The sequence below is a fragment of the Vigna unguiculata genome, chromosome 9, assembly GCF_004118075.2.
Source record: "Vigna unguiculata cultivar IT97K-499-35 chromosome 9, ASM411807v1, whole genome shotgun sequence".
Lineage (NCBI taxonomy): Eukaryota > Viridiplantae > Streptophyta > Magnoliopsida > Fabales > Fabaceae > Vigna > Vigna unguiculata.
This window is the reverse complement of record NC_040287.1, coordinates 38,912,467-38,939,778: the sequence shown is the minus strand read 5'-3', so window position 1 is coordinate 38,939,778 and position 27,312 is coordinate 38,912,467. Positions and strand designations below refer to the sequence as shown.

At 33.4% G+C, this 27,312-nt stretch overlaps 2 protein-coding genes across 2 annotated transcripts; both read right to left on the bottom strand.

Moving 5' to 3' along the window:
* Positions 1 to 1,548: 1,548 nt before the first annotated feature.
* LOC114162293 (transcriptional regulator ATRX) lies at positions 1,549 to 12,909 on the bottom strand. The gene is made up of 14 exons (XM_028046125.1): positions 12,575 to 12,909; positions 7,430 to 7,633; positions 7,135 to 7,316; positions 6,213 to 6,339; positions 5,893 to 6,090; positions 5,749 to 5,796; positions 4,742 to 5,647; positions 4,526 to 4,633; positions 4,285 to 4,358; positions 3,727 to 3,778; positions 3,481 to 3,567; positions 3,363 to 3,406; positions 2,566 to 2,640; positions 1,549 to 2,494 (listed from the first exon to the last, which is right to left on the bottom strand). The coding sequence occupies exons 1-14, from the start codon at positions 12,674 to 12,676 to the stop codon at positions 2,047 to 2,049; spliced, it is 2,655 nt and encodes an 884-aa protein (XP_027901926.1). The 5' UTR covers positions 12,677 to 12,909; the 3' UTR covers positions 1,549 to 2,046.
* A 3,234-nt stretch (positions 12,910 to 16,143) lies between these two features.
* On the bottom strand, positions 16,144 to 27,312 carry LOC114163817. Its single transcript, XM_028048166.1, has 17 exons — positions 27,000 to 27,312; positions 22,838 to 23,041; positions 22,548 to 22,729; positions 21,568 to 21,694; positions 21,317 to 21,453; positions 20,911 to 21,032; positions 20,611 to 20,814; positions 20,187 to 20,578; positions 19,906 to 20,007; positions 19,689 to 19,762; positions 19,114 to 19,165; positions 18,522 to 18,608; positions 18,405 to 18,448; positions 17,529 to 17,603; positions 17,286 to 17,453; positions 17,044 to 17,211; positions 16,144 to 16,969 (listed from the first exon to the last, which is right to left on the bottom strand). The coding sequence occupies exons 1-17, from the start codon at positions 27,096 to 27,098 to the stop codon at positions 16,441 to 16,443; spliced, it is 2,766 nt and encodes a 921-aa protein (XP_027903967.1). The 5' UTR covers positions 27,099 to 27,312; the 3' UTR covers positions 16,144 to 16,440.

The following is a 27,312-nucleotide window of genomic DNA, read 5'->3' as shown; positions in this document are numbered from 1 at the left end:
ATCTTTGTTCTGTCCAATATCACAGAATAAAAGAAAATATAGTTTAAAAATTTTTATAAGTTTTTCAGTCTATTGTAAAATACTTCTAAACAATAGAATAGAAAACTATCAGCTTAATCTATTGTGCATTATAATTTATAATTATAAAAAAGTAGGTTGTTATGAATATTAATTAAAAATTAAATGTTGAGTTTATTTTAAGATGTACGACAAAAAAAATTATAACCAGTTAACTCTTTATTAGTGTGGTTATGATTATTTCTTCTCACTCTTCCCAGATTGAAAACTCACTTAAATAAAAAAAAAATGTTATTACTAATAGTGTTTGTGATATCAGCACACCCTTTAAAGTAATTAAATTTTTTAATTGAAATTTAGATTTTGAAACTGATTACTAATAATCTAAATTTAAACACATTAAATATCTAAATTTAAGATTATTATTTTTTGTCGAAAGTAATCAGTTTCATAGACACATTTATATATTCTGAAAAAACTGCCGTCTCTGATGCATGAATTAGTCTCCCCTTATTCAGAGAGAGAATATGCAGCTAAAAAAGATAAAGTGATGTTTGCAAATGAATTCAAAAGGAGAAAGATTTTGATTGGTGATAACCGTAATCAATATATGTGCCTTTAGCAAGAGGACAAAAGCAAAGTCACTTTTGCATGATCCATATATTCAATTGGGTTTTGGCCTCTTGTAAATTCACTTTGCAGCAACATTTGACCAATAAAAAGACTAGAGAAGACTAGAGAAAATAAAAGTACATGTAGTTCAAATCTTTAACCTGTTACACTATTTTTAAAATCTACAATGAAAAGTAGCTAAAGATTTGGAGTTCTAACAACCAACAAAGTATGCAAAGACAAAACCACCACTATCTATTGTCTGTAACAGGAAAGGGGATATTGAAACATAGTCTGGAGTGGTGTAGATTCGAGATCAATAATTCACAAAAGAAGACAGGTCGAGCCTTTTATTAAATATGTTTTTCTTTTCAAAGATCTAAATCATTGTTAATATTTAAAACTCATAATTCATGTGATTCATACCACAGCATCGGTGCAGACATTTGTTTTGTTTCCGGGCTAGTAATTTCTTATTATACATGAAAATTAAAAAAAAAAAAGAACAAAAAACATGTGGCAATGGAATACGGTTGTGGCCCAACGAAAACTAGATTATCATGCATGCAATTGCATACTTCGTATCAGGACCATATAGACTAATAAAATGAATGCTTATGATTTAAAAACGCTTCAAGGCACAACCACACAGGAATTTCATCTTAAGGTTTGCTTATGATTTCCTTTCCTACTTTTGTTTTCTGTTTTCACATTTTCATTACATAACAGAAGAGTTATGGTCCAATGAATGCACAAAAGCTTGCTTACTTCACTATGAAAATGTACAGTAAACAAAAAACAGTTTAGTTTGGTAGCCATATTCATATAACACAGAATGTTTGTGGAGTTTAAAATACCGAAAGGGGGAAAAGTGATGTAATGCAGTATTCACAAACTAAAATGTGGAACGCTCAGAGATACAAATTGAAACCAAATAAACAGTACAAACATTAGCTTCCACCACATCAATTATGTTGTACGTGTTGTCTCAACAAAAAAACAACACAACCACAGCTCAGCACCGACCAATGCAAAAAACGTTAATTATGTGGTAAGTGGTCAACCGTGAGATCAGGTAGTGTGCCAAAGCATTCTTGAAATGAAGGTTGCTAGCCAAATATTTTCAAGTGTTGCCATAAAAATAACATCCCCTCTAGTCTAGAAACAAATGTAAAAGTGATTAAGGATACTAGCCCATACTACAACTAAACTAGCCTAGCTAATTAACATGAGAAAATAATACTTACCAACAACGAGATTGATTACCACAAAATGATGAACAGCTAACCTGATACAGTTAAGGAATAAACAGCGAGAATAAATACCCACTTCTATGTTCTTTGGTGCTTCTTTCCCCTCATTAACTCACTGCCTTTGACGATCTTTAAGTCATGCCCTTGGCATTTTCAACTTTGATTAAGCATCTGAGTTTTCATCCTCCGCATGTTTTCTCTTCAGTAAAGAAGATTTCACCTTGCCAGTACCATTAACATCACTCTTTCCACCACCTTTAAGAGGTTTTCCTTTCGAAATGGCAGACTTCAAGGTTTCTTGCTTGGATTTCCCACTTTTTGGAGTTTCTTGCTTAGACTTGGCAGCAGATTTTGGCTTGCTAGTGTCATCATCCTTTGATTCGCCAGCCTTGGAAGTATCAGAGTTTTTGGATTTATTACTCATTTTCTTAGCAGCTGCAGCAACAGTTTTACTGTTTCCACTTTTAGGAGTGCTGTCCTTAGATTTTCTACTGACTCGGTCCTCAGATTTGCTTATAGTCTTGGAATCTTTGGATTTGTTCCCATCTTTGGACTTTTGGCTAGACTTCATGGATGCACCCTTTGATCTACTGGATGCTGCTGCTCCACCGCTACAAATTGAAGTAAAAAATTTAGTAGTAAAAAAGGTGGAAATGGAATAGATTATTTGATATTCACAAACCTTTTGGAAGAAGCATCCACCTTTCCTTGCTTGGTTGATTCACCAGCACTGGTTTTCCCTTTCTTCTTCGGTGGCCTGAATAGATAGAATCATAGAACAATGCAATGTGAACAAGACCAAATAAAGAAACAGATGGAAACCACACTGTGCGACAGCATCGAAGAAAAAAAAAATACAGCGATAAACAGCACAAGTTCATTTGAATCCTTCAAAAAGAGGGGAAACATTAAACAATCTACTGACATATTCTTAATTAATAAAAATCAAACCAGAGCAGCACATAGCCTAATTGCTTCACGAGGTATACAAATGCCCATGTCAATTGACCACTTTTCCATCTATACATATTAGTGAGCAGATGGGCATATATCTGTCAAAAAACTTAGTGAAATAAAAGGATACAAACACTTTTATTTTTTAAAATATCTGTTTTAGCACTCAACAGGACAAAATGGGAACATCAAATATACAACACAAAAAAATGCCTACCCTGAACCGACAAGGAGTAGGGGAATAAGTTCCGAATTATGCCATGGGGGTCAAATCATATCTAAAGCTCGGCAAATCATCATTCACAAAAATACATATTTGCAAAAAGAGCACGCTGATTTTTTCATGTTACATATACCATGGTAGCATTCTTTGAAAACTAAACCAAGAACACACAGATGCACAGAATTTCTGCAAAAGGGCAACATCGCAATATATGCACACCCAATAAAAACATGTGTAAAAAATATAGGATAATACAAATAAAAGATGTATCTACAAAAAATGACATTAACCATAGAACATACATATCAGTGGAAGCATCAAGACTTTCACGATCACTTTGTCCCTCCTGTCAAGAGAAATAATTGCTATTAATTTACGTGCAGAGAAAATTTGGTGTATAAAGAAATGTCGTAGACCAACCTCATCTGCATCTGAGCCAGCTTCAATTAACTTCCACTTTTCCTTCAAGAGATTTAATGTTTCTTCATCACCATCATCGTACAAGACCTAAAATAGAGAACATATGTCAGAAGATAAAATATGAGGGACAAGTTCCGAATTCTGTCATGGGCACAGCAACACAAAAGAACAAAAAGAATACAAAGTTTAATATCAATAATGGAACGGGGGAGGATAGAGAGATGACTTAATAAACTGTCAAATCACCTTGTGCTTCTTTTTCCCAGAATAAAAAGAATGAATAACACCTTTGTAAAACCTGTAACAAGTGAGATATCTGTGAAAATTTGTAGCAAATATTTCTATTATATAAAAAAGCACGGCAATCTGATCATAAACATAATGTGCATGATATACCCTAGTTTTATAAAAACACATTCCCTCACTATTTCACATCAAATGTAAACCCTAGTTTAATTATTACAAAACAGTTTCACACAGATCAAGTAAATCACACGCAAACACATTTAAGCTAGTAAAGAAAATCTAGAACACAAACCATCAAGACCACAATAACTTCAACAGAATAGTTTACAAAATCATGCATGTAATAAACGCGACTGTAATGCAAACATCATGAACACAAAGCAACATTAGTCCAGATTAAGATATGTAAAAACAAATATTGGCCAGCTTAGACAACCATAAAAGAACTAGAGATTACAATTTCAAAGTAAATGCCAAATAACAAGCACTTCCTGGCAACTTATTAACTGAAATTTCCAGTGACAGCAAGTCAAAATGGAAGTCATGCTAAGTACTTACTCACGATCCTCAGGCCACCAAACTTTGACTCGTAAACCAACAAGGTTTTCACCATAATCCTTCACATCAGACTCCTGGTACAGGAAAAAGATAATTACCAATCAAAGCAAGAATACAATGAAACTTTTTAAATTAGCAAGACCAAGCTGCATAAAGGATTTTCCCAGAACAAAGGTTCCCTTACAAATATATCAAGGAAGTTCCAGTATCATAATTTAAAAATTCAGAGAAAAGGACATACATTTTCTTTTCCTGAACCACGTTTCCTTTTCACATTTGCCTTGGGAGTCTCCTCTGAACTTTCATCTTTAGTTGATTTTGTACCAGGCCTTGGAGAAGAAACCACTTCCTACATAATTAAAATTGATTTGTTTACTTGACAAAAACAAAGCAGAATAAAACATGCAGCAATAATGATAATATACAGAAGCAAACACGTATAAAGCGTGAAAAATACCTTGTCCACATCCATAGCAGTTGATTTTGCTAGATCTGTTTCAGGGTTAGCTTTCGTCCTCCCTCCCTTTTTCTTGTCCCCAATCTGCTTTGAAGAGGACCCACCACTACCCTTTTTGTTTTCATCTAATTTCTTCGCTGAATGCTTCTTAGCATCTGCATCATTTGCCGCACCACTTCCTTTTTTAACTGAATCTACAACACTAGCCTTTTTCACAGAGTTCTGACCAAGTGCCTTTTTCATTGACCGCCTCGTAGGTTTGGCTTCTGAATCACTAGCTCCTCCTCCAGAAACCTTAGAAACATCCTCTCCAGCCACGTCTTTAACAGGGCCATCTTTCCTTTTTGTTCGTCCAAGTTTCTTCGATCGATTTTCATCATGGAGGCTCTCACTTGGTGGAGAAGCAACTTCAGATTCATTGTTGTCTGCCTTTGGTGATAAAGTCTTAGCATCAACTTCTTTGTCATTCTCTGAAGGTCCTGCTGCTTCAACAAAATGGTCCTCATGAGGGGAACTGGGTACTTTCTTGCTGTTGTTTTCATTGTCGAGCTTTTTCTCAGTTTCCTTATCACTAGCAGCAACTTGACTCTTGGAAAGCTTTGCAGATTTAGTTGCAGAGCTTGATTTCTTCCGCCGTCGCTTGGTAGATTGTTCTGGCTTACTTTTACTATTGTCAACTTTTTCAGAGTCTACATCATTACACACCTCATGACCAGATATATTCAAGCCTTCAGAGTGATTAGAGCATTCAGCTTCCTCTTGCTTTTTAACGGACTTGGAATTAGTTAAAGCAGTACCTTCTTCAACGCATGCAACACCATTGCTCATGACTGACTTTGGAGATATATTCACATCAGGATTTTCTTGATGAGAGGGACTAACTTCCCTTGGATCCTTTTCAACTACCTGATAAAAGCACAATCAACATGTTCCAGAGATCAATTTCGGATGACAAAACTTCAGAGCCACAAGATATGTAAAAAACAAGCATTTAAGTGGGGCCATACATGTGCTGACTCCTCACGTGGTCGTTTTGCCAACTCGCCCTTATCTTCCTGAAACAAATCAATATGACAAAAGTAAAATTTCAGGATTCTCTTATCATGAAATGTTTCAAATATTAATAGACAAATGACCAACAGAAAACTTACCGTGTGCTCACTTGTAACACATGTATCATTTTTCTCCAAGGCATCAGATGTGTCTTGGCAAATTGAAGAAAGTACCAAACTATAATCACCCATAGGTACACCCAAAGATTTCACTGCTTGAACCAAATAGGGTTTAAGCTTGGTAGCACAACTTTCAAGGACCCTCTCACCCAATTTTTTGGCAATTGGAAAAGCTTCCTATATCACAATGATTATCAATGTCAAACCAATAATAAAATTCGAACAAAAGCAATGTTCAACATCAAAATTGCAATCAACTAAAAGGTATGAAAGTGAAAATGAAACTACCAAACTACAACCTCGTCATCTTTTTTAACTCTGGTCAGAAGTGTAGACAGCAGGTCTAAGGATATATCTTCACTTTCCTCTACAACAAGGGTCATAATTGTTTCCATGGATGAAAAAACATTTTCTGGATGATATTCCCTGAAATTTTCAAATAGACATGATTAGAACTATGGTGTACATCCCCACATTAAGAGTTTCCAAAAATCCAAAAATATGCACTAGTAATACATAAACAACTAGGTCGTACAGCTACATGGCTTATTTGTCATATTTAAGTTGGTCTTTAATCTCATTAAAAAGTTATTGAAAAAGCATAATTGCAGCAAAATTTAAACAATCTTTTTAATTATCCAAAGAAAACATGAACACAAGGAGACCGAAGATAAAAACCAGTCAAGTTCTAATTGGGAGAGTCATAATATATGTGTATCAGACTGTCAGTATCCACCAGAGGTAAAATATGTATACCAAGTCAAATTTAAAGTATTTTTCTAAAATTATATCAAAGGAAGTAACCAGTAATCACACTAATATGTGTTTACAAGATAATAAGCAGTAAAAAATAAACACATTAATATAGTTAAAACAGACTAAATAGTAAAAAATCAGAATAATTAAACCATGAATTACAGATGACAAAGTATTTGAAGCTGTGAAAATAAAAGGATAATACACAATTGGAGGGTCTTAATAGATCCCTCTCATAACCTTCTATTTATAATGATAAAAACTGATACAATGGAAGATGAAAGATCAAAAGACTACCCTAAATACCTAGGTACAACTCATAGAGTGCACTAGATTTATAAATACAGCTGGAAGTAGTTCCCAACACACAACTCCCTATTTTAGACTTAATAATTACTCTAACATAAATTTAATAATTATTTCAACAGAAGCCATGATGAAGCCAAACTTGACCATAAAGGGTACCTTATTGCTTTAAAGAAATGCTGAAACATCTCCAAAATCAGGGCATCACATTCAAGATCCAGCATTACAACACATGATCTGACTTTTGCAACAGTTTCAAGAATTGAGGTCCTCTTTGCATATGATCGACTTAACGTATCATGTAGATTTTCAAATGAAGATACTATTAATTGAAAGACCTCCTGTAAGAAATGTCATTGGTGAAATTCAGATTGATCAAAGTTTTACAGATATATTTGTAAAAAGTAAGTTCACAAGTCCATTTGTATACTGTAGCAGAACAAATTATGCACACCTTCATTTGATCATCATCATAAGGAGCATCAGGTGCAGTGATTCTTGTTATTTCACTGATGCAAGAGGCAACTGCGACTTTGACATCATCATCTGAGTGCCTCAGAAGTTTGTCTGCAATCAATGCTTTCAATGATGGAGAGAGTGCAATTTGCATAGAGTTTGAAGGTGACTGTTCAACCTTTGATAGGAAGCTCTCTACTTGCTGCATGGCAAGGGAGAAAAGATGTAAAATCACAAAAATGTATTTAGTACTTTGACCAACCATTTAGTCAGGACTATGTTTTAGACATAATCAAACAATTGTTCACCTTCACCTCACTTCAGAGTTCAAAATCGTGTATACTTTAATTTTTATTAGATAATAAATCATGGGCATATGAATTGAGATACAAAATTATGTATGGAGAGGTTATATTTTGAATTCTGAATCATTTTATACCATGATTCATAAGATTCATAAACATTAAAAAATGAGTCACACTTAAATATAAGACATATAACCAAGTAAATATACAATTAATAACAACCACTAAAAAAATAGTAGTTGTATGTATATTTACACTGCACAATTTCAGCAACATAACCTCCAAAAAAACACTGTTGTTGCAGCATAAAATTCCTATAACAATGATTATATGCTACTAACAACTTTTGCATTATAGTCATTCAAAAAATTTGTTGTTGCTACTGCATAGCTACCTCAGACTATGGTTGTTGTATTGCTACATGTACTAAGCAGCCTCAAAAAAAAGATTCTATCCAAATCATTCATATTTAATCCTCTTCCTCTCCAAGATCTACATAACTCAAGTCATCTTCATCTTCTGTGAAAAGTTCTTCTTCCTCATCTCCTACTATGGATTTTCCATTTTTATTGGTCTTGGCGTTTAAGTTTTTAGGACCTATATATATGAGCAAATGAAAAACAAAAAAGTTATAGTTTGAGCGTTGAAGTTCCAATTTCTAAAACTAAGTATAAATAACTACCTCACTTCCTATTTTTGCTTGGAGCTCCCTCTTCAACATCAAAATACTCATCTACATTCATCCACGAGGAATGAAAAGGCAAGCAAGGAATTTTATTTTCCAGTGATCCCTTCATCATCCGGCAAACATATGGGATCATAGGCTTCCCCCTTCCCTTCACTATTCTTTTTGTCTCATCTCAAGTTGAAGACCATCCTTCACATACACCACACCATTTAATCGCTATTGTTCCTATCTATTTGTTCTATTATTATGCAGTAGGTAAAAAATGCTCAAATTCCTTTCACACCCTGTTGCACCACATGTGAGGCTCAAAATTTTCATGGCCATCTTTTGCAATTATAATGTAATTAAAAATGTATAAGTCATATACAAATGGTAATGAGTAATTCAATTATCAGGTTGTTCATTGTTTCTAGTATCTATTGCAATGTCCATTCCAAAAAGCCCCTTTACTCCCTTGAACTTTTCAAGTTGTTGATTAATTGCAATTCCTGTTTTTGCAGCCAAAGCCATTCTTTGAAATGTTTCACATAAACCAACCAACACCTCACTATGTGGATTGAAAGTGTTGTCATAATGATATCTACCATTATAAAAATAAGTTAATGAGAACAAGGAAGAAAGTGGTACTTAGTAGGACATATGTAACTAGCTTACCTAGGATTGAGATAATAGGCTGCTGCATGGAGAAGCCTATGTAGTTTTAAATTCCATGTAATGTCAACAATTTTCCACACTTTTTTATACCTTGTTTCTTGCTTATAGAATTCAGCAATTTGCTCGTCAGCTCAATCCATTCCATTGCTCCATAAATGGATGGCATGGCTGGTTTTGAACCAACATCTACAAACCTCAACTTTTACAAGTGGAATCACACATTTTAGGAAGTATGTGATTGATCTTCAAAATCTACTTCATCACTTGCTTAGCCTCAACTTTAGTAGCATGTCAACTTTAGTAGCATTTTTTTTGTTGCTTAATACAGTTTAATGTAAAAGTAACAACACATGTGACAGCTAGTCTTACTAATGTTTTCTTTACATTTCAGCAGCTTCACAATTGTTTCCTTCACTTCATCTCAAACACTAGGACAAGGAATAACATCTTTGTTTGTTCCAATAAGATAATGCTTCATCCTTGCTATGCCACCGCAAGAAGCATGAGAACAAAATCTACATTTTACTTGTAGTCTATTAGTAGGAAGAGTTTCACAATAGCCCTAAGTAATATCAGGCTCCCTTTTTTTTATCTATTTCTATAAAGCAGGTGTACAGCAGAAAACTCACTCAGAAGTAGCACATGTAATGAAAGGTAAAGGACCAGCAGAAAATCGAGTTTTTGAGTAGAAAGGAACATTAAAGAGACCACCAAGTAGACATGAGGAAAAGACAGTGGCCATGGCTGGATGGAAAGGAACAACCATTTTACATCTCTTCCCATGCTGATTCTCGCAAAAGATTAAAGCAAAATTAGGGTTTTTTCAAACAGGGGTCATGCGAACTAACCCATTTCAGAGACCTGTTTGAGTGCAACCTGAATGCGGTTTCTCTCCCACGATTCAAGGCACAATTCAAACGAGATTTGAATGATACAAGATAGATCCAGGAGCAAAAATCAAGTGTTACAGCAATCATACCATGGTGTAGAGAATGGTATCATACAATATGAATAATGTATCACTCAATTCTTATTACCATGATTAAAACTATAACATCAACCTTTCTACATGTTGCCTGAGTTCAGAGACATTTTTTAAATCAGAACAATTCTCTACTCACCTGCAAAGGTAAAAAGTGCCTAGGTGAGGAGGATAAACAATGTTGATCCTTCACAACATAAAGATTAGGTGATTCCAAGTGGGAGCCTTACTACACAGTCAAAAAAGTATCAATAGGTGCCAACTTAAGGGAAATGGTTATTTCAACATTTAAAAAAAAGCCACCGGAGGAAGGAAATTAGGAATCACTTGGTAATGCTATCGTCAAGTGGGATGAAATGTCTAAGAAAATAAGGAAGGTTGCAAAAATAAATTTGGGTGGAACGAGAGATTTAGGTTCAAGAGATACAGAATTTTGGTGCTGGAATGAAAATGTCAAAGTCATGGTAAAGAACAAATGCTTTAAAATCTTACATAGGTGCAACAGTACTGAAAATTAGAAAAAGTATAAAATGCAAGGAATGAGATAAAACAGTGTATGAAGAACCACCTAAAAGCTTTTTGAAGAGTTATACAAGATATTTGGATTAAGTAAGAATGTAAGATGTATCAGGTAAAGTTTGGTCAAACCACAACGAGGGAATTAATTTTATAACGTTTTCAATAGAAACAAGGATTGACTCTCACCACAGAAGAACTAGAAATATAAGAAAATGAACAGAAACTAAAAAATTTGAATCAGAAAAACAGAGATCCATAAAAGGAATAGATAATGGCATAGTTGTTTGATCACATGTTGAAGTTTTGAATGTGGGAAAACAAGGTATCATTTTGCTCACTAAGCTTTCAACAAGATTTTGATATATATGAAGATGCCAGATGAGTGGAGGAAGAGCGCTTTGGCCCTATATTCAAGACTAAAGGATATATTCATAATTGTGCTAATTATAGAGGTATAAAACATACGAGTAACACTATGAAAATATGGTTCAGTTATTTACTAGGAAGGTCTACAATAGATGCAATTTATTTATCTTCTACAGAGGTTGATGAAAATGTACCAAAATACAAAGAAAAAGGCTTATACAAAGAAAGAGGATGGCGTGATTAAAACTGGAACGTGACACCTAGGATGTTAGTATACAGACAGGTTATTTGTGACTAAATAGAGCACCTAAGAACTCAAGTACAACTTTTTTCGTACTACTGTATGTCCCGACAATGCTCTATGGTCATGAATGTTGGACTTTATAAAAACAGCAAGAGAAAAAAGTCAGAGTGGCATAAATGAGAATGTTATGATGGATATGAAGTCACACAAGAAAAGACAAAACACAAAATGATTACATGAGAGTGATTAGTATGGCACCAATTAAGGAAAAGGTGAGAAAAACAGACTAAGGTGGAGTAGACGTGTATAAAGACAGCTCTGAGAGATACCAGTGAGAATAGTAGATTTATGGGTTTTAGTCTGGTGAAGATCAGGAAAGGGAGGCACGGAAGGAAACTGGAAAAATTAGTCACTGGATATTGTCAAAAATAATATATTTGAAACTGTGATCTTGGCGGGTGTTGTTGAAACACATTCTCCTTGCAAATCATCTGTCATTATTAAATTTCACTCAGAATCACTGGTCACCAGTAGCCCAAGCCAGTACCACATGAAATCTCCAAACCCACATGGATACCTTTCATGCCCTTGTCACAAACATCCCAAATTAAAGCAACAAGCCAAAAATTTCAAGATACTCAACATCAAATTAACAAAAAGGTGGAGGGTGAGACTTCCTGGATCTGGTTTACATGAAGAAAATTGCAGGATGCTCCAATAATATCCAGAGGAGGACAACCATTGCCATGGTGAAGCGAGTGCAACCCCTATGCCACAACCACTAGCACCAAACCAGTGCTCCCACAGACCTAACGTCACTGTTGGCCCCACTCAAACCCTCCTTCCCAATCTCACCACACCCAATAATCAACAATCAATAATTCCATCAATTGACAAAAACTGAACCAGACAAATCCAAGACCTAATTCAATTTCTTCACCACCATTTATTTCATACATCCATAACCAAACAATAAAGAAGATTGATTGTAATTAATTCCAGCATATTAATTCTATTACCCATCATCACTTACCAATTAGAACAACTCCATTACTTTTTAAGATGCGCAGAAGAGGAGATAATATATAATATACACCATATAATATTATCTTATATTGGTATATCTATTAAATCATAGGCCATAACATTTATCCCTTCACCGCCAAGACAATCTAGGTATGAAGATAACAATTTCGAATCAAACATTCCATGCACTCGTCCTTCTTATCAAAATCTCACACAAACGTCAAAGTCAAACATTCTCCGCGGCCAGATTGCAGGGAAGAAAAATGTTAACTACATGCATCAAACAATAAAAAACAAAACAAATTCGAATATCACAAGCAAGTGTTAAAATAACTTTGAAAGCGAAGATATGTTATTACGTCTAGAAGTGAGAGAAGCTCCTCCACGGATGACGGAGGATCTGCAAGTTTGTTACCGGCCTCGAGAAGTTGCTCTTCCAATTCTTTATCTGTAGTCGCCATTGGTTGTGTCGTTTTCCGTCTCTTCCTCTTGATCTTCTACAGACTCCGGCTGCTTCACTTCATTTGGTCCATGAAACGGTTCCAATCCAACCCGATTTGAGAGTAGATGTGGATGGAACAAGGAAATTAGGGTTTTTTCAATTATTTTTGTTTCCTTTCCCCCTTTTCCTTGCCAAAAATGAGAAACAGAAAAGAGAGAGTGTGTGACAGATAAAAGAAAAACTAAAGAGAGAGAGTAAAGTTCGTTTTAAAAAAATGGAGAGGAAGATTTCTCATGAATTATATTTTCACTACCAAAAAGCTAGCATTTACTACTTTCCTATTCCCATATAGAATAATATTTCTATCCAGACAGTACACAAATTAATAATAATAACTTTTTTTATTTATTTTTGTACTGAAAGGGAGTGAAGATACTAATGGGTCTTTATGAAATATTGTTGCAGCGAGTAAATATTTGAATAAATTATTTTATACATTTTAAAAATAAAATTTACGTTTAAATAATAAATTACAAGAATATTTATTAAAACAAATACCAATAAAATCATTTTCGAGACAAAAAAAACATTTTTAGAGAATAAAACATATTTTTAAGATTGTTATAAACTTCTTTAAGAAAAATAAATAATAAAATATACTTTTTGAATATTAAAACATGTGTTAGACTAAAATGATTGATATTGGTTAAAGTAAGGAGAATAAGCAGTTGGACTACTGTGGAGGCAAAAAAGCTCATATTAATGTTTTGAACTTTTAGCATAAAATTATTTAAAATATTCATAATATATTAATAATTAACATTAATTTTATTTTCATAGACATAGATACTACTATGCAAACTGTAAATTAAAATATTAATTGTAATAAACATGTTGGTATTCAACCTAAGATTAATAACATTAGATTATTTTATATTTGTCTCTTATTTTGTTTTACCTAAAAGATAGTTGCCAATAAATTATTTCCAAAATATATAGTTTGCTTATATGTCAATATTAAATAATAGAATAAAAAATTCAAATAGATGGCATCTAGTTAACTAAAAATAAATAAATAGTAAATCACATTTGACTAGTTAATTATGTAACACAATTACTTAGTCAAATATTTATCTCATGCAGAATTTTTTAAATTCATGTCCACAATGAACCATTTCACGTTATATTTGGAAGAAGAAAAAATATGTATTAATTATATTTGGTAAATTGCGTTTTCATATACTCTAAGATGTATTTTGATTATTTTTTTAATTTTTCTTTTTCAAATACAAACCAACACAGACTTCATGAAAAGTGGAAATAGATGTGTTAATCAACAAATGCAATGTAAGAGATCTAAGGAGCATTTCACAAGACTTAATTCATCCTCACAACTGTATTGTGTTATTAAAAAAAAGACAATTCAATTTACTAATCTTATTTATTCTACTTCATCTATTAACTTTATTTGTTAAAAGGAGGTCAAAGATATGATCTATTCCACTTAATTAAAAATATTTAGGTACATTTAATTGTGTTTTATTAAGTTGAAAAATAAATAATATGCTAACATATACAAAATAAAAAATAGAAAGTATATTAAAAGAAAATGAATACTATATAGATCGTTTCCTTTTCTTTTTTTTTACTTGTGTAGTTAGAGATTATTATTGTGTCAATTAACAAACCACTTGAGCATAATAAAGGTCAATCTAATCCAGTCCTAGGTTGAATAATATTTAGAACATTATAAACAAAATAAGATTATATTAATCATATTGCACATTATTGTGCTTGTAAGTAATCTATTATGATATGTTGAACACTATTAAAAGTTTTATAAACAAAATAGGATTTATAAATTGTTATTTAAGATTAAAAATAATTAATTAAGGATAAAATTATTCATTCAAGACCAAGAATAATTGATAATATTCACTTATTTAAAAAACTCATCATGGTGTTTTTGAAATAATCTATAGAAACTTTTCATGTCATTGTGTATGTACTTTTACATGCATTCTTTAACTCATAAAAAATTGTAAATAATATGACTGATATTAACTTAAATTTGTTGTTTTGATAGTTTTTATTCATTATTTTATTTTAAAATAAAATAATATCTAACTAAAAAATTGCTGGATGAATGTCATCTTATTAAAAGTATGCAGATTAGTGAAGTCTTCAAAAATATTGTAAATTATTTATTGTTATTTTATTAAAAATGTATGAAAATAATATTTAATTTTAAGTCGGAAAGAATAAAAGTGTCATTGAGATATTTTAAAGTTATTTTTTAACAAAATCATCTGGCTTTAGTGTTTTAAAATATTCTTAAAATGTAATTTTGTTATTTTGTATAAATATATAGATAATAAGACCTCTCTCAATGACAACCATTAAATATAATTTTAATTTATATATCCAGAACTATTTTAAATTTAAAGTAATTTTTATTGGTTAAATTTATAAATAGATATTTTATTCATTCGGACTTAAAACTTCCTGAAAATAAAGGAAAAGAAATAGAAGATACATCACATGAGAAGTGAGAAGAGTGACAAATCCAAAAGGAAAAATGAGTAAGCATAAAATAAAAATCAACTTATGACAAGTAATTGATAGATTATTTTATCTGCCAATTAATTGGCATCCTAATTATAACATGATCCATGGTAAATAAGATCAACCAGTTCAAGAGAACAAATCAGAAAAAGTAAAAAATCATCCACAATTACCATATGAATAAAAGTTTAACTCAACATTATATTGGTTAATAAAATTTGTAATATAGTGAAATAAATCTCCAAGTTTTTTCGTGTAAAAGATTTATATAAAAGGCTTATAAAGGAAATAAAATTACTCAAGACATTCTGTTGGTAAATATATGCAAAATTCTGCATTGAAACAAAATTTATCACACTTACATTGAAAATATTGAATGACTATAGTAAATGTCCAACAACTTCTGGTAATTTCAATAAACAAAAAACTAAAATCACATAATTATAATATTTAATAAAAGAAAAGACAAACACGACAATTTTGACAAGATTTGATAATATAATTTATCACTAAATACAAGTTTACAGAACAATGAAATATTATTTCAAATACTATCCGAGTCCTAGCAGGAGTCCTAGGACTCCTACCGGGTGTTGTTTGTAGCGAAAAAATTTAGGTATAAGGGGTTATAGTTCAATCTTTTATGGGAGCATCTAATATAAATCATTAAAAAAAAATTAATCCAAGAATATAGTCAATAATGTACATTATTCTAGTAATAAACCAAAATACAATATCATCCCATCAAAAGATAATATATTTAAAGGACACTAAAATATGAACTTTTTTTTTTATTGTTGACATCGTCAAAATTACCTGAAAGTGTAAGTTGCTTCTACCATTATTGTGATGATGAATTTTAATAATAACAAATAATTATTTTTACCAATACATGTGATGACTAAAGTAAACCAAGAGCAATGTTAATGAATGTGTATCATATATTATCAAACAAGGTAGTGTCAACAAAATTTTTTAAATGAATGCTAGCAAACTATTTTCTAGCGTTGTCCTTCATATAACATTGATCTGGTCTAGAAACAACCAAAAAGTGACTACAGACGCTAATCCATACTTCAAGTAAACTAGCCTAACCAATAACTAAATATAACAACACTAGCAACAAAATAAAACAGCTACCTGATACACGGCTTAAATTCATTTGATCACTCCAGCCACAGGAAGAGTAGAACTGATAGCCAGGATAAATACCCACTTCTAGTTTCTCTGACGTTTCTTTCCACTCTTGAGTTCACTTCCTTGTAGCTTTGATGAATGTGAAGTCTTTCCCTTGACATCTTTAACCTCTCCTGCTGAAACATCTGAATCATTCTCAGGATATTTTCTCTTCAACAAACCAGACTTTCCATTGCCAACATCTATTTTTCCACCACTTTTGTGACGTTTTCCTTTCAATAAGGTAGTCTTCAGGATTTCTAGTTTGGATTTTTCACCTTTGAAAGCTTCATGCTTAGACTTGACACAGGATTTTGGCATGTTAATTTCATCATCCTTTGATTCAATTGTCTTGGAAGTATCAGTGTTTTCTAATTTATTACTCAATTTTTTATCAGCAACAACAGATTTCCGGCTACCATTTTTAGCAGTGCTGTCCTTAGATTTTCTACAAACTTCATCCTCTGACTTGCTAATAGTCTTGGAATCTTCTGATTTGTTGCCATCTTTCGACTTGTGGGTAGACTTCATGGATACACCCTTTGAGTTGTGGGATGCTATTGCTCCATCACTGCAAATTGATGTACAAAATTTAGATATTAAATAAGAGCTGGCACTGAAATAGATTAATTGACAGTCACTAACCTTTTGGAAGAAGGATCTGTCTTTCCTTGCCTGTTAGACTCACCAACACCAACTTCATCCTCTGATTTCCTATTAGTCTTGGAATTTTTCGATTTGTTGCCATCTTTGGACTTGAGATTAGACTTCATGGATACACCCTTTGATCTAGTGGATGTTACTGCTCCATCGCTGCAAATTGAAGTAAAAAATTTAGATATTAAATAAGAGCAGGCACTGAAATAGATTACTTGATAGTCACTAACCTTCTGGAAGAAGGATCCATCTTTCCTTGCTTGTTTGACTCACCAACACTAACTACATCCTCTAATTTCCTAGTAGTGTTGGAACCTTTCGATTTCTTCCCATCTTTGGACTTGTGACTGGACTTCATGGATACATCCAATGATCTACTGGATGCAATTACTCCATCGCTGCAAATTGATGTAAAAAAATTTAGATATTAAATAATAGATGGCACTCAAATAGATTAATTGATAATCACTAACCTTCTAGAAGAAGGATCTGTCTTTCCTTGCTTGTTTGACTCACCAACACTTGTTTCCCCTTTCTTCTTTGGTGGCCTGAACAGGATCCGAGCAATGCAATGTGAATAAGACCAATCAGAGACAGCTGGAAAGAGCACCATGCATGCCACAACGAGAATAACAAATTACAGCAACAAATAAGCATGTCCATTTGAACCCTTCAAAAAAAAGAGGGAACAGTAAACAATCTACAAACACACTCTAAATTGATAAAAGTCAAACCAATGCAGCACATGGCCTAATTGATTCGCGAGGGATACTATGTCAGACAATTTGGCACTTTTTGTTTCTATAGATCATTCAACAGGTGAGCGTACCGGTGTCAAAAATGTTACTGCTAATCTAAAGAATATTAAACAGTTATGTTTTTAAAATATTTTTGTTGGCACTTGATACAATTTATTAAATCTGACTGAAAATGTACAATCCCCACACGCTCTGGATTTCTAACAGCTTCAACAATTAAAAGCCAAAGAAATTATTGGAACATCAAATATACAACAGCAACAGCTATCCTCAACAGCCAAGAAAAGGGGTAGGGACTACTTCAGAACTATACCATAGGATAAATCATATCTAAAGCTCCAAATTAACAGGCAAATCATTATTCACAAAAGTATACATTTGCCAGGAATAGGTTCAGGTTTTCAGGTCAAATATATCAAGATAGCTGTTAGATACAACAAATCAGCAACAAGAACAAACAACAGCAGAAACTAAGTCCAGAACTCGTAGATACACAGTTTTTGCAAAAGGGCAACATCACAATACATGCATACTCCAAAAAATGCATGAAAAATATACGAAAATACAGCATTAAGAATATGCAGCCCATACATATCAGTGGAAGCATCAAGACTTGCAGGCTCACGTTGTTCCTCCTGTCCATAGAAATGATTGCCATTAATTTAGATAGAGAAAGTTTGGCACAAAACTAACAAGCCATACACCAACCTCATCTGCATCTGAGTCAGCATCAATGACCTTCCATTTTTCCTTCACAAGATTCAATGTTTCTTCATCTCCATCATCATAGAAGACCTAAAATAGAGAACAGGTGTCATTGTCATCAAGAAGCCAACCAGGGTACATTTGGATAATTTTGAAAGAAGTTCTATGAAATAGCTTTTTTACTACCAATTACTTTACAACTTTTGTGTTCAATAAATAAATTATATAAATTAATAAGATAAACGTATTATCTCTCTTGTGAGAAATGATGGGTACAATGGGATAATGAATCTTAATTTTAAGGATAACTTTGAAAAATATATAAATGAACATATTCAATGCTACCAACAACATAAACCAACTTCCATAATTTTGATGAATTAGTTAAATGGTCTTCTATAGGACAAAGGTAGAATGTTAATTGTTTGATTTTTTTTATAATGTAAAAAATTCATTCCCTTTATTTCCTTATTAAAGGATTAAACAAATGTAACATAGCAGAAGTACCAGTAGAGCAACACAGACGAACAAAACAAATGCAGTTTTTCTTAATAAAGGGAAGGTAAATAGATGACTTAAAAATCTGGCAATTCACCTTGTGCTTCTTTTTGGCAGAATCAAAAGAATGAATAACACCTTTGTAAAACCTGTAACATATTACATATTGAAAATAGAAAGTAAATATTTCTATTGCATAATAATGAACCGACAAACTGATCATAAATAGAAGGAGCATGATGACATACACTAGTTTAATTCAAACACATAATATCTTCAGCTATTTCATATCAAAGAATTCTAACACAACATTCTACACAAGGTATTAAGTAGTTTAACAAATAGACTATCAAAAACAAATGAAAAAACATATAAGCCAATAAGGGAAATCTTGAACTCAAACTGTAACATCATGGTCACTTCATAGAAAGGTCTACACAAGGATACATGTAGAAATGAGTATAACACACATAATTCAAATATCACTAACACTGCAACATTAGTCCAGTTTAAGGTCTAAAAGCACATTCCACAATTCATAATACCATTATTTAAAAACTAAAGATTACAATTTAAAAATAAATACCAAACAGCGCAAAGCATTTATTTCACCTCGTTAAAAAAAAAAATCAGTGAAGGAATGTAAAATCTGAACAGATTCCAAGTACTTACTCACGATCCTTAGGCCACCAAACTTTGACCCGTAAACCAACAACGTTTTCACCATATTTCTCAGTATCAGACTCCTGACACAGCAGAAAGGTAGCTGTAATCAATACAAGACAACAAAAAATCTAGAACTAACAAAAAAAAAAAAAGACTTTCTCAAGGGAAAAGTTCCCAAACAAATATATTGTAATTCAAAATTTTGGGTGAACAGGAAACATACATTTTCTTTTCCTGATGTAAGCTTCATTACAGTTGTCTTGGGAGTCTCTGGATTTTCATCCTTAGTTGATTTTGTTCCAGACTTTGGAGAAGAAAGCATTTCCTAAACAGTGAACAAAGATTCGTTTAATGCTTTACTTTTAAAAGAACAAAGCAAAAAAATATCACGTAGCAATAATGTTAATATACATTAGCAAGGAAGCAAGCACCATATACAAGAACAAAAGATACCTTGTCAACATCCATAGCAGATGATTTTGCAACACCTGTTTCAGAGTTAGCTTTCCGCCAGCATCCCTTTTTCTTGTCCCCCATCTGCCTTGAAGAGGATCCGCCTATGCCCTTTTTGTTATTATCTAATTTCTTGGCAGAGTGCTTTTCCGTATCTGCATCAATTGCTGAATCACTTCTTTTTTTTAATGAATCTACCACACTAGTTTTTTTCGCATCAGAGATCTGACCATGGGCCTTTTTCACTGACTTCCTGGCAGGTTTGGCTTCTGAATCACTAGCTCCTCCGGACACCTTTGAAACATTCTCTGCAGCTCCTTCTCTTACAGAACCGTCTTTCATTTTTGTTCGTCCAAGTTTCTTTGAAAGATTTTCCTCATGGAAGCTCTCACTAGGAGGAGAAGCTAATACTTCAGATTCGTTGTAGCATGCCTTTGGTAATAAAATGTCAGTGTCAATTTCTTTGTCAAAGCTCCGGCTGCTTCAACAGAATGGTCCTCAGAAGGGGAACAGGGAACTTTCCTGCTGTGGCTTTCATTCTCAGTCTCTTTCGCATTAGTAGCGACTTCACCCTTGGAACGTTTTGCTGATTTGGTTGAAGTGGTTGGTTTCTTTTGTCGTCTCTTGGTAGAATGTTCCGACTTTTGTTTACTATTGTCAACTTTTTCAGTGTCCAAATCTTTGCGCACCTAACGACTAATTACAGTCAAACCTTCAGAATGATCAGAACAATCAACATCCTCTTGCTTTTTATTGGACTTGGAATCAACAAAACCATTATCATCTCCAACACAAGTAACACCATTGCTCATGACAGACTTCGGAGATATATTCCCATCAGGATTTTCTTGTTGAGAGGGTGTAACTTCCCTTGAATCTTTGTTAACTTCCTGAAAACCACAATCAACATGTTCCTGTGTTAAAATCTGGAAGATAACAATCTAGAACCACAGGACACATAAAAAACAGGATAACTAAAGTGGGGGCATACATGTGTTGGCTCCTCCAGTAATTGTTCTGCTGACTCACTCCTGTCTTTCTGAAGTCATAATGACAAAAAGAAAATTGTATGAATGTCATTTTCAAACATTAATGAAAAAAAGACCAACAGAAAACTTACCAAAAGCTCACTAGTAACACATGTATCATTTTTCTCCAAGTCAACAGATGTATCTTGGCATATTGAAGCAAGCACCATACTATAATCATCCACAGATATACCCAAGGATTTCACTGCTTGAACCAAGTAGGGTTTAAGCTTGGTTGAACAACTTTCAAGGACCTTCTCCCCCAATTTTTGGGCAATTGGACAAGCTTCCTAGATCACAATGATAATCAATTTCAAAACAGTGATAAATATGGACAACAAAAATAACGTTCAACTTTAAAATCACATTACTAAAACGAATGAAATTAAATCATTAAACTCAACCTCATGGTCTTTCTTAATGCTGGTCAGGAGTGGAGAGAGCAAGTCCAAGGATATATCTTCACTTTCCTCTAGAACAAGAGTCATAATTGTTTCCATGGACGAAAAAACATTTGCTGGATGATGTTCCCTGAAATTTAAAACATGGGCCCAGTTAGAACAATGCCCCCACATTAAGTGCTTTGAACTGTTAAAAAAATGCATTGTATACATGTAACAACTATGTTGAATAGGTATGACTTATAAGTCCGAGCATTGGGTTCAGTACAATACATAAAAACAAAATTTTTTAAAACCAGCAAATTGATATGGCAATATCTTAATTAAAATATAGTTATATTTTTTTTTATTAATTTGATTTTTATATTTTTCCTAGTAAATTACACTATAACCCTATTTGGCTTCTTGTGAATGCACAAGTACTCCCCATATCACTAACATTTACAGCAATCGACCCTATGGGGTTACACACGGCACAATCTTTTCAAAACAAGTTACAATGTAGTGCAACAAAGGGGATATGCATACGGGTAGAAAATTGTGGGCTATTGAGAGAAATTTGGTGAAATCTCAAGGGGTATAAGAATAATTTACTCTTTAAGTTAATATAGCTGATATTTAGGTTGATATGCTATCATCATCATATTTTTGTTGGTTCACAGAAAACATGGACGCAAGATAGTTGAATATAGAGGCAATCAAGTTCTATAAGGGGGGAACAAACATACTGTATCAATCCATTACAGGTATGATATGGATACATAATAAGTTTAAAGTATTTGTGCATCAGAGCATAAAATTATACAGAAGTAATCAATAATCACAAAAGTCCATACAAATTTACAACGTATTAAGCAGGAAAAGAAAAACACATTAAGATATATCATACCCAGACTATGAAGTAAAAGATTAGAATTGAAGTAGTATTATAGACAACAACTTTTTGAAGCCATGATTATGACAAACTTGCCCAAAACAGTTACCTTATTGTTTTCAAGAAATGCCAAAACATCTCTAAAATCAGGGCATCACATTCAAGGTCCAGCATAACCACACATGATCTGACTCTTGCAACCGTTTCAAGAATTGATATCCTCTTTGCATATGATTGGCTTAGCTTATCATGTAGATTTTCAAATGCCGATACTATTAATTGAAAGACATCCTGCAAGAAATTGCATTGATAACATTCAATTGATTTACTGATGTCTTTCATAAAGGGCATAATAGTCAAGTCTATTGATATTCTGAAATAGAAAACAATTGTACAAACCTTCATCTGATCATCATCATAAGGAGCTTCAGGTGCAGTGATTCTTGTTATTTCGCTGATACAAGAACCAACTGCAACTTTGACATTATCATCTGAGTGTTGCAAAAGTTTGTTTGCAATTAATGCTTTCAATGATGGAGAGAGTGCATTTTCCATGGACGATGAAGGTGCTTGTCCAACCCTTAATAGGAGGCTCTCCACTTGCTGCCGTGCAAAGGAAAAAATAATATGCAAAATCACAAAAATATAATTAATATTTTGACCAAACATTTAGTTGGGTGTTTGTTTGGGCATTGCATATCTTTTATCAGAGAAGGATTTTTAGCTTCACCTCACTTCAAAGTTCAAACTGGTGTTGTACTCAAAATTTAGAGAATAAGACTGTGTGAAATCAAATACGTTTTACAGTTTCCGGGAATAAAAGACTATTTAAATCAGAGCAATTGTCCATCACCTGCAAAGCTACAGTGCCGAGGTGGCAGAAGTTGAACAATGCTGGTCTTTCACAGAACTTAGTTACGCACACAGCTATAATTATAGCATGAGAAAGACAAAAGAAGCAACCAAAAAGTGACACAATACAGCACTACAAATGCAGAGAGGTCAACCCAAGTATGTAAAGAACGTGCAACACAATACTCAAATCCAACACCTGACTATCTGTGATTTATGTGAGATCAGCAACAGTAAACATTACCTAGCGATTAGTATAAAAAAAACATACATAAAGACAATTTCAGTTAGAGGAACACGGCCAGTTATGTAAATATAAAGTTTCTAATTTCCAAAAATGGTACATTAGTCATCAACAAAAAACAAGTGAAGTGGAATATTGATAATTTGATACATGTGAACCCCACCTGTTGTATCATAGTAATATTAATCCATGTTTTGCAATATAATATTATTCCTTTATTAAGTAACTTGTTTTAAAACATTGAATTCACAAAATCAAGCAGTGTAGAACCAATATATGAAAAATATGCCACAAAAACAATTTAGTTATAATTATCATTGAAAAAATGATATTAATACACTATTAAATTCCTCAAAAAGGAAAATAATTATTTAATCTAATGAATACACTTGATTGTATCAAATGTTTTCCATCATGTGTGAAGTAGATACATTCTCTATGATCAAGAAGTTTCAAAATTTTATTGTAGAGCATAACTAATATAGAAGAAAACACGAACCATTGAAGAGAAAATTCTCTTTCATAATATTTTTTATATTTCTTTATTAATTTATCGTAAAGACGTTCTTCTAGAGCAATGTTGTTAAAATCGCAAGTAAACTCACCTACTCATGCAATCCAGCGAGTACAAGGGATGTTGCGAGTTGACGCAGATGGTTAATTGGAGGAGGCACGAATTACTTCGACATTGCACGGTTGCTCATCGAATCACAAGATTATCTGTTGCATCTATTCATTCTGTTTTTTGCAGATAGGGTTCAACGGCCCACTTGTTGGCTAAAAGGCAGGGCCTGTCACGACCCATATGACCCTCTTGTTCCACTAGGGTTCCCATCTTTTCCATATCAGAAATGAAGGAAACTACTCATGACAGCCACACACCCCCTGGCGCTGCTGCTTCTGTTAAATAACCACCACTACTGTTGCTGCTGACAGCCATTGTAAGACTCACTCGGATGCTGCTGATGCCAGCTTCACCGCAACACTCGTGCCATCATAGCCAGTGCTGCCTTTACAGTCACTACACTCGCTCTGTTCTGCTATGTCCTTGCTTCTTCTGTGATCTTGCTGGAGAGTTCTCTGTTAGGTTTAGAATTTGAAGATTGGTTCAGGTCACGCCACTAGAACAGAATGCAGTCATTGTGTTTCAAGTGATGGGAAAGCAAGAAATGGGAAGTGTAAATATTGCGAGAAAGTATTAACAGGTAGAGTATATAGATTGAAGCATCATCTAGCAAGAACTGAAAAGGATGTTGGACTCATGTATAGCAGTTCCTAAAGATGTCACAAGGAAGTAGGAGACTTGTTATTGCAAAAAGAGACAAAAGTTATACTGGACATCTTGTGCAATTCATTGCATTGATTTAATGTTAAAAGATTTTGAGAAGAAAATACCAGCCCATCAAAAGACAAAAGTGAGTGGTAAAAAAAATCAACACCTACATCTATTCAAGAATTGATCTTCTTTCCATATCGCACAAACTTAATAAAGGAACAGACTTGACCAGATCAGCAATACTCCTTTTGCCACTTATTTGACTCTGGGAGGCTTGAATGAAAATAAAAGGAGCACTTATAAGGACGTTCATGTCCAAGGAGAGGCAATCCAGTCAATTTGTAAAGACTAGAGATGGAGGGCTTGTGGAAAATTACATATTGGATACAAGACTTTGGTAAGATATTATTGCATGAGGCGTACACTTCCCTTAATTAAGATGTTGTGCTTGGTGGATTCAGATTAGAAACCAGCAAAAGGGATTTATTTATGAGGAAATGGGCATTGCTAAAGTGAGAAGATACAAAGTCTCTTCGATGGAGCTAGTAGAAGGTAATAATAATTAATAACCTTTCATTTATTTGATTTTCAAATTTATTGTTTAGAATTATAGACTTTGTTTGGAAATTAATTTATTCATTTATATCTAACTTAGCTAAACTCTCCTTTCATAAATCATTGATCAAAGATGAGACAACTATTATGTAAACCCCATGTTGCACTATAATACTGAATTTAAAGGTGATAATGAAGTGAATTGGTGGGAGACATTGATGAGATCAGTAAGATAGATGCCTAGATTGAGAGTTTCAAGAGTAAATCTAGATTTTTTGGTAGTCTAATTGCTCAATCAACACTCAAAACTAAAACTCCAGCACAATGGTGAGAATCATGGTGATCAACATCTAAAATTACAAAGGTTTTCTATTAGAGTATAGAGAATCTCTAGCTCTCCTATAACTTAGGATTCTTCTTTATAATGGTTTGTCTTGGGTGAGCCATGGAATATTTTGTCCACCAATGATCCACTAAATCATGTTGATTGATATCGTATAGTTAACAATAAATGGTTCAAATCATATAAATGATAATACTTTTCAAAATTTAACTTTTAAGTGGTCTGTTATTTCTCAGTTATGAACACTTGTGTCAAGAAACGGGAAGATCACTTTTTTAAAAGTGGAAGTTGAAGGTCCCATATTGAGAAAAGGATTTGTAAGGATTGCAAGGTAATTCCAAGAAAAAACCTTACTACTATAGCAAGAACTGAAAAACATGACAAGAGACAGTTTAAGGTTGTTTGGATGTGAACAAAGAAAACCCCAGTATAGAGAGTAGATAGTATGGTTTCTAGTCTAGTAAAGTGTGAAAGAGAGAGACCAAGAAGGACATTGAGGGACTAGTCATATAAATCTTGTGAAAAAATAATCTCTGAAACTTTCTCTTGAGTTGAACTAAAGAGCTACATAAGATCCAAGTATATTATCTCCCTCAAGGGATAAGGCTTTGTTGTTGTTAGCAACATCATCTTCATGAATCTTCTAATGTTCTAAAATTTGACATTTGAACCAATGGCCCAAATTGAAAGCCCTAGCTCCACATCAAATCCCGAAAGCCATCATTAATAGCTTTCGTGCCCAGTATCAGAAGCCTCCTGATTCTAGTCACCAAACCAGTAATAGCCAAAATATTCAATATTAAATAAACATAAACACGGAGGGTGAGTCTTGTTAAATCTGTTTTGAATTCAGTCCAAAACCTCTGCCACAACAACCGGCACTAAGTCTAATATCCCCTCAAACCTAACACACCCCCTGTTGGCACTTAAACCACCACTATAAACCCTCGCTTAACTCACTCCCCACCAAACAAATAATCAACAATTGATTAAAAATGTAAATAACCCATCTGAACAAATCATCCATTATTTTTCTCTTCCATAGTCTATTTCACATATCCCTAACCAAACAATACAATCAAGAAGATTGACCAAGTCAACTTCAGCATGTTAACAGTATCACCACCTACCAATTAGAACCAGTAGCTTCTTGATATATATATATATATATATATATATATATATATATATATGCATGTCTAATATAACAACACATACTCCTGACTGAAACAACATGCACCAAACATGAGTAGTAATGATAAAGCTAATAGAGGAGTTCGAAATAATATACGTCTAGGAGTTGGAGGACCTCCTCCACTGAGGACGGAGGAACTGCGAGCTTGTTACCGACTTCAAGGAGTTGTTCTTCCAATTCTTTATCAATAGACATTAGTGTTGCAGTCTCTGTTTTCTGACCTTACACTCTCCACACTCTCTGCTGCTTGACTCCATTGACGCTCTGAATGCACGCTCCCATGGAATCCTTATAGAGACTAGTAGCTTGTTTTCCAATACAACCAGAAAATTAGGGTTCTTGTCAGCTTTCTTCTTCCTTCTTTTCCCTTGTTCAGGTATATTTCTTTGAGTGAAAAATCTTTGGTACA